Source organism: Melospiza georgiana, chromosome 1 (genome assembly GCF_028018845.1).
Source record: "Melospiza georgiana isolate bMelGeo1 chromosome 1, bMelGeo1.pri, whole genome shotgun sequence".
In the NCBI taxonomy this organism is placed as follows: Eukaryota; Metazoa; Chordata; class Aves; order Passeriformes; family Passerellidae; genus Melospiza; species Melospiza georgiana.
The window spans coordinates 96,893,684-96,905,632 of record NC_080430.1 but is presented as its reverse complement, the minus strand read 5'-3'; the positions used below and the strand labels follow the sequence as shown (position 1 = coordinate 96,905,632).

At 33.5% G+C, this 11,949-nt stretch overlaps 1 protein-coding gene across 1 annotated transcript in view; it reads left to right on the top strand.

Annotated features, from left to right (window-relative positions):
• Window positions 1-11,949, top strand: part of ZNF407 (zinc finger protein 407) — a 332,666-nt gene that overhangs the window by 31,087 nt on the left and 289,630 nt on the right. The window contains exon 3 of the mRNA XM_058028941.1: window positions 5,793-5,907. Within this exon, the coding sequence (XP_057884924.1) occupies window positions 5,793-5,907 (115 nt within the window). The remainder of the gene's footprint in view (window positions 1-5,792; window positions 5,908-11,949) is intronic.

The window sequence follows — 11,949 nt, the reverse complement described above, 5'->3', positions numbered from 1 at the left end:
TTTTATCGCCTGATAAGCCCCTGATGAAATTCAAAGTTATCTAAAAGGGTATGAAAATACAGTGATCAAAGGGCAGAAAATGTAAGAACATTTCAAGTACAGCCACCCTTCTGCTTTTTGTTTCATATAGAGAGATTTTCTTCCTTTTAATCTAAATTGTAACCATTCATTGGTTCTTATATAATGAAGCAGTGGTGGTTTGAGAGATTAGTTAGCTGTTCTTTCTAACTTTCTCTTCTGTGCAATTGTTTAGTATCCAAATTGTTTATTTCATTTCAATCAAGTGATACTTTCAGCATTTCAGCATTACATAATACTTCAGAATAGATATTTGATATTACATCACTCCTAAATAAATACCAATAAGGAACAACAAGAAGTTTTGGTAGAAATAAGTTATAGTGGTTGGAATTGGTCAGCCTTTTTGGAAGGTGGTATGCAGTGCTGATGTGTTGCACAGGGGTGTAGCATCTGATTTAGTTTCTGTGCTGATCACACTTTAAATTCATTTTTATGTTTAATTTTAAGTGGAAAATTTAAAAACATTTCTGTAGAAAAATGCATAAGCTGCAGTTCTAAATTTATGTAAAAATTCACTGCGATGTTTCTATAAACCTGCCATACATTCTTTATTTTAAATAGACAGCTTTTCTAAATCACTGAGCTCTGCTTAGACAAGTGGTGTCTCCATGGCTGAATTTATGAGTGGATTTGAATAATAAATTCACATTTCAATGAACATATTTTCATTAAAACTGTAAGGTTTATTTTACTGTACTTTTAAATAATGGCTTATTATGGAAGCTATAGTTTAAATTCATGCAGTATTTGAAACTTAGTGCATGGTTACAAGGAAGAGAACAAAAAGGTAACAAAAAGAAGCATAAAAGAATGATAATTCCTGGCATAATCCTAAAATAGTTTTGTAAGTTTTTTTTTTGAAAAGGCAAGGGCGTGACTGGACAACAAATCCTAAAAATTAATCTTGGGGAACAGAGACATTGTATTTCAAACCTTTCAAAGTATTTTACTGTAACTGCTGCATTCATGTATACCAATAACTCACATACTTAATACTTTCAGCATTACTTCTGTCCTGTCAATAGCGTAGTTATCTGTATTGCTTCTGCTAATATCCAACTTGGAATGCAGCGTTAAGTCTTCAGAGGGATGCTCATGTTCACATGGTCAGAACAGCTGTATAAGCCCTTAATATGCCCTCTTACGGCAGATAAAACTGAATAAAACTAAGGGGGAGGATGCTAATGGAGCTCTCTTTAGAATTCTTTATGCAACTGTCTGGTCAAGACATGTTGCTTATAATTGATGTGTCCATTACTTGAATTCTCTTGTAATTATAGTCAATAAGTCTTGTAAATGTGTTAAAGCTCACTAAAAGCATACAAATTCAAGAACAGAGTAAGGCTAATAATTTAAAATAATCAATGTAGGCATTTCAGCACTTAATTTCCCTTGTGTGTTGATAGCTGATCATTCTTAATCCATTAAGATTTATTTAGTCGTTTACAATGCAAAATAGGTTTGCACTGGTCACTTGTGCCATTTGAAAATGTCCACCAGGTTAAGTGCAGAATGTAGTCCATTAGTCTTCCTTGACTATATGTATTAATTGCATTTAAAATCAAGTTAATGTGGATGTGAAAGTGAGGTAACTATCAATATATGACAAAGCAACCCTACTTACATAAGTTACATCATTGATTGTAACATTTAGTAAAAGTTAGTGTACTTTTTACCATCTTGTGTGTAGGTCTTATCATGGAGTATATTTTTACTGTGCTTTTGGATAGCACTAAATATGCAAAGCAAAGTGAAAGAATACATTTAATTTTGCAAGTCATTTTTTGGTGCAGAAGTATAGAAGGGTTACAGAACAGAGTTTTATCTGTCCTCTTTCTCATTGCAACTTTAAATGAAATGGTTTTCTTATGCTTTGCTTATTCACATAAATAGTAATGTGGAGACTTTTATTAATACTTAATGGCAAGAAGGCTTTCTCTTCGAATCTGTATTTTTCCTGTTTGTGGTTCTCTTCTTATAGAACCTTTTCTTCCCAACTGTATCACAGTGGATGCAGTTTAATAACAAACAAATATGTTTAGGTGATTGGGAGCAGTGGCAGAAGGTAATGACCTGCTGCACCAACTGTGTGTAACATTGGTGAGGCAAAGTCCACCATTTCTAGCTTCTGACCTATCCCAGGGTAACAACAGGTGCATAAAAGCACAGCCACACATTTTCCCATTTATTATTCTGATTATATGCTTTTAAAAAAGTCTTTCATTAGCATCTGGATGTGCATAAATAGGTTTATATACATGTGTATGTATGTGTAACCATCACCAACTCCTTTCCTTTTTTTTAATTGAGTAATCAGTGATGATTTGAGGTGGTGGAGGGAAGGGAAGGGAAAGTTGCATAAAGATACGACTAATAATTTCCATTAATAGAAAAATACTGTTTCAAAATACCATTTAATAATGTAGGAGATTTTCACATTGCAAATGAAAGGAAAGCATTGCTGTAGAGGACCTAGCAAGTAAATCCATCACATGTTGACAAGTGAAAATGAGGAAGTGTAAAGAAAAATAAAAGGAGTAGTAGAGGTGGAAGACTTTTTAGTTTGCAATTGATGCAGGTCCCATAAACTTAATTAACAATCAACATCTGAGGAAAAATCACCTGCAACTGCATCATCTATGTTTCTTTTCTCATCAGATTTCTCAGTTAGTGGCAGTTGTGCACAATGCAAATATGCTGTATTACTCCCCATGTCCTAATCCTAGGAGGAAATGGGATGATGACATTTCGTGTGGTTCTGCTCCCTTTGTATTGGGCCTGAGCTAGGAGCACAGCAATGCCTGCAGGTGCAGGTCATGTTGCCTTTGGCAGGCCTAAAGCTGCAACAGTGAATTTTTTCTTAAAGCTTTGGGTCTTTATTGTCCTAATGTAAAGCAAGGATTATGGACTCGGTTCTTTTTTTATGAAACAGTAGAATGGTTTTTGTCTGTCGGACCTGAACTCTTAAATTTAGTCTTATTTTCAGTTTGGTATGGTGGTGTTAGTTTTTGTTTGTTTTGTTGTTATTGTTCTGTTTTGTTTTTGTGTGTTGTTGGTTGGTTTGGTGTTCCCCCAATTGTTAAGAGCCTTATTGTTTCCTGCTACCATCAGGAAATGTACATTTGTTTTCCATGCCATAACTCGTGGGTAAAGTAGTTTGGTGAATTTTTTGATTTTTTTGGCTATTTTTTTGAATAATTTGGTTGGAAAGATGATATAGTGAAAGCAGTGAAATTTTCCTCTTTTTTTTCTGAGAACTTAAAGCCAAATGTGAATCCAGTAGTATCACAGTTTAAAACAGCGTAAGAGAAGCATTGAAGTTGGTGATAAATATGGCTAAGAAATGGTTAAATGTTTTACATTGCTTCAGACAGCTTTATGACAAATACATTTTTTTTTACCATTAATTTAAATCACAGTCTAATGTCTTTATTTTTAGTATAAAATTTTGGGTTGTTCCATCCAAGAACGTACTGGAACAAATTTGGCACCAGCAACCTGAAAGGGAGATACGCTGCTTTTGTTTCAGGTGATAAGTACCGACTGGAGCCTGCCAGCACTTGAATTTTCATGGAGTTTAAATGGAGATGTTAACAGATATTCTGCTCTGGATCTGAGAAAAAAAAAAATCAAAAGCCCTCAAGGCCTCAGTGATTTTTGGATGAGAGCAGTCAACAGAATAATACATTTCTGTATTGTCAGCACACTGTAGTCACGATTGGTCTGAACTCGAGTTCTTCACAAAGGAGTCATGTAAATGGAAAACAGCAAAGGTCTTGTATGGAAGCCCTGTGGGACACCTGCAGCAACAGAATGAGGAACGAATTTACAATTTAATCAGTAGGAGAGAAACTAAGGGAACATAGGATAGAATCCACATGGTATTAGAATTCTGTGAGAAAAAAGAACAGTATAAACACCACTTGGTTTAAAAAAAAATCATCTTCACCTTTGACCTTGTTGTTGTTAATTGTCCAGCGAAAGATCACAAGTTAAAGCATCAACTTTTAGTGGTCTTTTAATGCAAAGATAAGGTTTTATTTTTTATTTGCCCTGGTCTCTTTGTAGAATGCAATGTTGATTTGAAATGTCACCAAATTAATGATTAATTCAGTTTTATCAGGATCATTTAAATAAACTGGGGGTTTTTTCAGTGTGATGGATAGAATGTCATTGCTGTGAGTTGCAGTCTGAACCTGCTTTTGACATTTAAACATATAAAGCTGACTAGATATAACCATTGAGGTGCTAAATATATTTTACATCTACTTCCAACAGTAGAAATGGAAGTATTAAGAGATCTGGCTTCATTGTCATTGAACTGTGAAATATTCAACCTTGTCTGCCTGTGCTTAGTACTGTTGACTTTTTTATTTCAGTTAGAAGATTAAAATTAAATGCTTCATTTTTCGTTAGCTTTTGAGAATTAAATTGAAATTTAAGACTCTAAATTTTTTTACTAAGATCCTCAATTTCACCAGTGGATTCTTGGAGGATGTTCTATTTTCAAGGGCAAAGTAAAAAGGTTCATTGATCAAGTATGATATAGTGCAACATTTTTCTTATCAGAGCTCTTTATGTATATTTATTAAAGATCACATATTTCATATTATGCTTAACTGTATTGGAAGAAGTACTTCACAAAACATATACTAAACATAATATGGAGACTCTTTGACCATATTGTACTTACTTTTAACTGCAATTCTCTGATTTTGATTTATTGATTTAAGGATTTAGTGGTCAGAAAATGGGAAAGTGCTTCTAGAATGATGTTGCTGCATAATAACCTGGGGACTGACATGTGCCAAATTTAACTATGGCAGTAAAAAAGACAGTTTTTCCATCTTAAGAGATGATCACTGTTAATTAAGATAGACAAATGGATAGACAAATAATTTCACTTTTTGCTGAACTGATGTGGTACAAGAAATAGGTTGATACTTTTTCCTTGGAGAAATAATTTCAGAGTTCTTTGGTCTGCAGCAGACATTTAATATTAAAGTTTGTTCTTGAAATAAATAATAGCCAAAATGTCAATACTTCTGGTTTGCAGAATAATCATAAATTCTTGACCATAAACCAGTCATAAAGGCATAATATTTTATCCACTGTATATTCATACATTGCATGCCATTACAATAGCTAGGTGATGAATCATTTGCTGTGTGTGACAGAACAAATCTGAAATACCAATGCTAATGTGAAATCTATTCAAAGTTGGAAGACTTGTAATATTATTTTACTTTAAAAATATTTGCTAAAAAAAAAGAGAATGTTTTGCAGTTTAAACTGATACCAGTCCACTTTAAGACCATTACCTGAGTTTCAGCATCTGGCCATTGGGAAAGACATAGAACAACTTTTGCCATCTTTTTGAAACATCATCTACCTATAGTATTTTCTGCTCATTTTAACGTATTTTGTGGATTTTAATGACAAGAAAAAGACCAGATTTAAAGTTAAGAGGGTATTTTCTGTGATCTTGAACTTGAGGAAACTTTAATGAGTAATGTATAGAATATACTGTCTGTGTCCTGGGAGTTATAAATTTATGTACAAGACACTTTTTTATTAGGCAAAAATCTCAAACAGGTTAAATGTGGGATAGGTTTTCAAAAGGTTATTTTTCCTCAGGAATTTTTATTTCTTTAACCGTGGGTGATATTTTATTCTAATACAACTCATATCTTATGCTAAATTTTACTTAGGATCAAAGCCATTCAAGTGCAAGATATGCCACTTTGCAACAGCTCAGCTTGGAGATGCCAGAAACCATGTCAAGAGGCACCTTGGGATGAGGGAATACAAGTGTCATGTCTGTGGGTGAGTAAATTGAAACAGTCTCCACCATGGTTAACCAGGAGAAGAGCACAGAATATGCATTGTTTCAGAATTGAAAACTGTGATGTGAGCAAGAGTGGCTAAAATTATGCATGCATATCCTCCTTTCCATTGTTATGGTAAATTCCTTAAATACAGTTATGACATTCTTTTCCCACTTCTAATCCTGCACTGAAGATGAGCAATTTTATGGGCTACAAGGTCAATTTGAACCTGTAATCTGTAAATTGACTAAATTATAGGATGTTCATTCACATTGCCAGGGAGAACTGTAAATTCCATTTAAAGACATAAAAAATATATAATATAGACTTTACTGTGTGGGGTTTTTTCTTTTGCTATACTGTTATAATTTTAGTACCATTAACAGATTTCGGGACTCCATTAGGGTTTTCATTCTTTATGAAAACAAAACAGAAGACAGATTTTTCAAACAAACGGATCTAAAATATTTCAGGCATAAGACTTTTAAAATAAATTGAAGTCTTTTATGTGTTCTTGTGTTCCTGTTTGTTACCCAAAAAAATCTTGTTTTTCTTCTAACAATCGTTACTTCCTTAGAAGGATCGTTCATAATGTTTAATTGTCCTTCAAATGTGTTGCATTTAATAGGAGGCATTGAGACTCCTTAATGCAAAACTAATTAATTTAGCAGAAATGTTTAAAAGGTTTTAAAATGCCATGGCATATATGGTACATCATAGGACATTCAAAGTTGGATTTTAATACCCTAGTTCTGATTAAAAATATATTTTAATGTTATTATGCTGAAGAAATTAACTAATATATGCATCATATAAAAACATTTTACGCAAACCTATGTAACCTGCTATAGCAGTCTTATGGCTAATGTGTAGAAGAGCACGGGTTCAATTAGATGGTGCTGTGCACACATGCATGGTGTGGTGTGATGTTGGGGATAATATTCAGCAGGAGGAGGTTTTTCAGCCTTAGTGTACCAATCTGCTGCAGGACAAAGTGAGTTGCACATTTTAGAGGACAAGTGAATCTTCAGCTGAAGATGCAGCCGAGTGATTTTCATTTATTCATCTCTCTGTTTTTCTTATAATTTTGCATGTGGCATTGTGAGATGCTTTGGATGAGTTTACTCACTTATGAAAATTAATTGCTGACTTCTTGAAATAAGAAATAAAAATGTATGAGCCTAATTCTTAAGTCCACTATATATCAGTAGTAGGATAACTTGTGCTACTCCTTATTTTGAAGCATAGTTAAAATGAATGTTGTAGGGTATTTTATATTGTTTAAAAATCTTATTTGCTGTCTCTGCTGTATCAACTGCCAAGAACTTGGCATGGAAGATAGTTAAAAACTACAGATCTACAGAAGTGTTTGGCAAAGGCTAAACTCTCTTCCTTAGAATTGTCCTTGACATTGGTTGTTTGTTCAATTCCCTTTTAACTTAAACTGAAAAATCACAATATTTTTTTAAATATTTAATAGTGAGAGGAAAAGTAAAAAAAAATCAAACCAGCAAATACAGTATCTTTTACAAAAAAAGAATAGAATGAAAATTATTAGGATTTGGCATAGTGCCTCATTTTTTCAAAAACTCATTCTATCACTTCATTATTGACATGTCTGACAGAACCTGTCTCAGAAATTGCACAACTCTCGGCTGGGATTCACAATAGTTATGGAAGAGAGAGAGCAAAAGATGTATGAATGATTTAAACTTTGGATTGAAATGGTAGTCACTTTCCTAAGCTGATTGCTTTCTCTATGTTGCTGACATGTCATACCTGGTAGCCAGGCAGGTACTTATTTTCCATTTTTGTGTATTGTTAATTTGCATCAACAACATGGAGCTGTGCTATTTAGATATGGCAAAACAATCAGTAAGAGACATACACCACAATACCCCATGCTTGCAAAAATCTGATTTATATCCGTGTTTAAATAATCATCACATTTCACTTAATGCGCACCAAAAATGTATTTTAACAATCATATACTAGCACTGATTTATTTGGAAAAGCCATTTTTGCACTGTAGCTAACAGTCCTGAAGAATTGATTGGGATGTGAAGAAGGAATGACCAGAGCAGTTTGAGCCATAGTCCATATAATGAATATGCCATCTTATATGTGGAAGAGGAGAAAAAAGTGTTAATAACCTGTGCTGTATTTGTGCTCTTTTAATTGAAAGGACTGGGTAGCTTGTTGGTTAAAAAAAATAAAGTAGCAACATAAAAAAGGATAAAATTGCTAGGATTGGCTATCGGATTAGTGGCACTATAGAGCATTGGTACATTAACACCACTGACAATGTCAATTCATTATCATTGATGGCTAAATAATCTTAGAAATGCTCAGTGGACCTATTAGTTCCTGAACATAAGCAGCTCATGCTGCATTTCTTCATTAGCTTTAATTGCTATAAATTTTACCTTTTTAAAAATCATGCTTTAAAAGGTGAAGTGATCTTTCAGGAACATTAACTCTGTAATTTTGTCACAAACAGAAGGTCCTGCACTATGTTTTCTTTTCTACAGTAGTTAATATTCTATCCTCTGACTTTTAGATTCTCAGTAATAAGCCCTCTGCTAGTTGTGAGGATAAATTGTGTTTCAAAAGCTTTTGAATCTGCTTGGGCACTTTTTAAAGGTGAAATGTCAGTGGATCATCATGGTGTGGTCTCAAAATACCACGTTTTTTTAAGACAAATTATTTCAAAATTTTGATCTTAAAAAAAAGGCAAAAGAAAAAAAAAAGCAAAAAGTGTATTTTTGGTGTTGTTTTAGGAAGGTTTTGCTGCGTCTCAGTTTTCCAAATGATCCTCATATTTACATGCTAGAAAGTACACAATATATAATTCAGCTAGTTGTTGAAAAAGGCAGTAATTTTGCTGTGTTGTTTTATTTTTTTTTAATTGAAGTTCAGGGTTTGTTTTTCTTCAGCTGCACAGCAGAAACTACGTGACACAGAAATTGGACACCGCTAATGTTTTAACATTTGGAATAAACCGTCTGCTACTCATTGCCTTATCGCAGATGTGTGTTAATTGTTTTCTTTTCCATACCCATGGCTGTAAAATATATCCCATTATTTCAGGGGAAATGTCTATTTTCTGTGTGACTTTCTCTCATTTTTGAAGGTCTGACTCTGAAATTGGCTGATATTCTAGGTTAGACGAACAAATCTTGGTTGCCCAGCATTTAAAATTTTTGTTTCATTTGCCTGCTGAAATGCTGTGAGAGGCTTATCATGCACTTTTCAAATTTTATCCCTTAGGTAGGATATGAAAAATGCATTGTTCTTCAATTGAGATTTTGAACAGAATTTATAGGCAATGTTTGATTTAAAAATATGTTTATTATTCCTTTGCCTTTTTCTTACCTTTGCTTTTAGAAACAGAAAGTTGGGGTATGTAGTTACATGTTTCAAGTAAGAATGGCTGCTTCCTTCTTTTTTTTTCTCTCTCCTTTATGACCACTTAAAAATCGATTGAAGAAGATAAGGTAGGTTTGGATTGTTAGGAAAATGTTCAATATTTAAAATGTGCACGTAAACATTTTTTGCTACATTCCTACAGTTTGAAAGGCCAATTTTAGCAATGCCTTTTTTATGTTTATTACACATATAGTATTTAATGTATAGTAGTCAAGTGTTTTGAGAACAAAAGTAAGCCTTTTTAGACACAAAGAAATTTGGAGAGGGGTCAAAAAGATGATTTTTTCCCCTGTATTTTGCTGGAGTAGTTATGTCTTGAAGTTTTTTGGTGTGGTGTTTTGGTTTTTTGTTGTTTGTTTTTGTTGTTTTGCTTGTTTGGGGTATTTTGCTTTGTTTTGGTCTTTTGTTGGCTGGAGGTATTAATCTGTATTTAGTTCCTGCTCTTTAATTCTCTATTTGCTTTGAAACTCTTTTTCTCAATTAATTCTGGAGATAACGTAGGATGTTCTGATAAATATTTTGCTAAATTCAGTTATTTCTTAAAGCCTCAAATAAATAAGATTTGGGGACAGTTATAGTCTCCCAAGCATGGAAATAACCTCACTTCTGCTTCTGTTGTTAATATTAGGAGTCATTCAGAGATTTGTATAACATTCAGTATTTTAATGACACTGGTTGCTTGGAGAATGTCTAACAAAGCTACTCACCTATACTGAGCATAGTGACTAATAGATCTTTGTTCTTGATAGATAAGGATGTGCTTTGACCAGCTGCATAAAAAAAAAAAAAAAGGCTCCACTCCTGTTTGTTGTTTCTGAAAAAATCTTCTAGATTTACAGATTTTTTTAACTGATTACTATTAATACAGGCTACTTTTAGTGAAGAGCTGCTCTTAAGATTGCCTTTAGCAAGCAAAAAAGACTTATTTGTAAATTTATTGGTAGGAGCAGGAAAAACATTATCTTTTCAAGGATGCCTTAACGTACTGTAATGTAAATTAATTATTTATACTTGTGAAGTTTGGTAAATCTTAAACAGAAAGTTGCTACTCTAGTAAAACTATTTTTGTGTGGTATTACCTAGTTTTTGTGCATTAGAAGGGATCTCTGTGTAGATGATTATAATGTCACTTTCTGACCTTTGCAGCTTGAATAATTGTAAATCATTGCTTCATAACGTGTCAGAGAATGTCTGTACTAGGGAATTAAATGGCAGAATATAATAGACCAAATTATTGCCTGTCATGTTTTCAACAACACAGTTAGTATTTGAGTTACACTTAATCATTACGTGCATTAGCAACTTCATTGGAATCCAGCTTCAGGCTGAGCATGAAATACATTACATTATTTAAACCTCTAATGGTAGAAGTCATTTATTTGTGTTGAAGTGTACAACATGCAGAGTTTCATAAAGCAAGGAACACTTGAGAGCTTAATTTATCCAAATCAAAGTCTAAATGCAGATAAACACAAGTGGCAAAAATTAGTAATTTTTATAGTCTGGAAATATTTAAAAATACATGGTTGTGGGTAATTGTAGGCAGCAGGAATAAATTAAAATCACTATTTTTAGTCAGCTCTGAGAATTAAAACTTTTATATCTAAATAATCAAATGCATCATGAAATTGCATTTTTGAACGAACAATTAATTATACACATCATGTCTACAGATGTGTCCAAACAAAAAATATATGTTTGGTGCAGCTGTTTAGATCAGAGATAATTGCATGTGAAGTGACTGTTCCAGATCCAGCTATTCTTAGTTTCTCTATCTGCATTTTGCCATTTGGTCCTATCATATACTTGTGTCCACATTTACTTTAGTAAAGAAAAATGAGGTGAACCTACATAACAGCTTTCCAAACTTGCATATGGTTTAAAAAAAATTAACAAGAAAATGATAGAAAAATATATGAAATTAAGTAACATATGTGTTATGTGATCTTGCCATTTTTTGTTCAGCTGTCTTATAATTTTGTTGGATTTGACAACCTGACCTTCGGTACCTAGTCCCTCTTTTTACTATTTAAGAAAACTCCTTGAAGTGGAAACAATTTACTGTTGTTCAGAAAAGCTCCCAGCATCTTTAAACAACTGGTACAGATCCCAGGATGTGTTGTGCAAGACTGTCCTGGCCTGGAAGTCTGCCATGGAGTTTGCTGGAACTGACTGGTAGGAGACTTCTGTACAGGCAGTAGAAGGACTCTTCTGTTTGAGACTGCTGTTAACAATTGACACAGAAAAATCAAGACCAGCTTTCCCCCTTAATAAAATGTGTTTTTAGCAATTTGTATGATAAATGGGATTATAATAATGATTTAGTTGTGCTTGCTGAAGAAACAAGGTATATAAGGGGCATACTTACATTGTGTGTTGTGTTTGGAGATAGAAAGAGCTGAGAAGAGTCTGATTCAATGCACTTCCAAATGACAGCTATTGAGGTGCACAGAGGTGTGGCACCTGTAACTGCTGCTTTTACAGCCATGCATTTTTAATATTTTACTTTATTGTAGATTGCTTTAATGTCCAAGACATATTTTCTTCTACTGAGCCATAGGCACCTCGCTCTGAACACATCCTCTGGCCATGCAGGGTGGGTTTGAGCCCT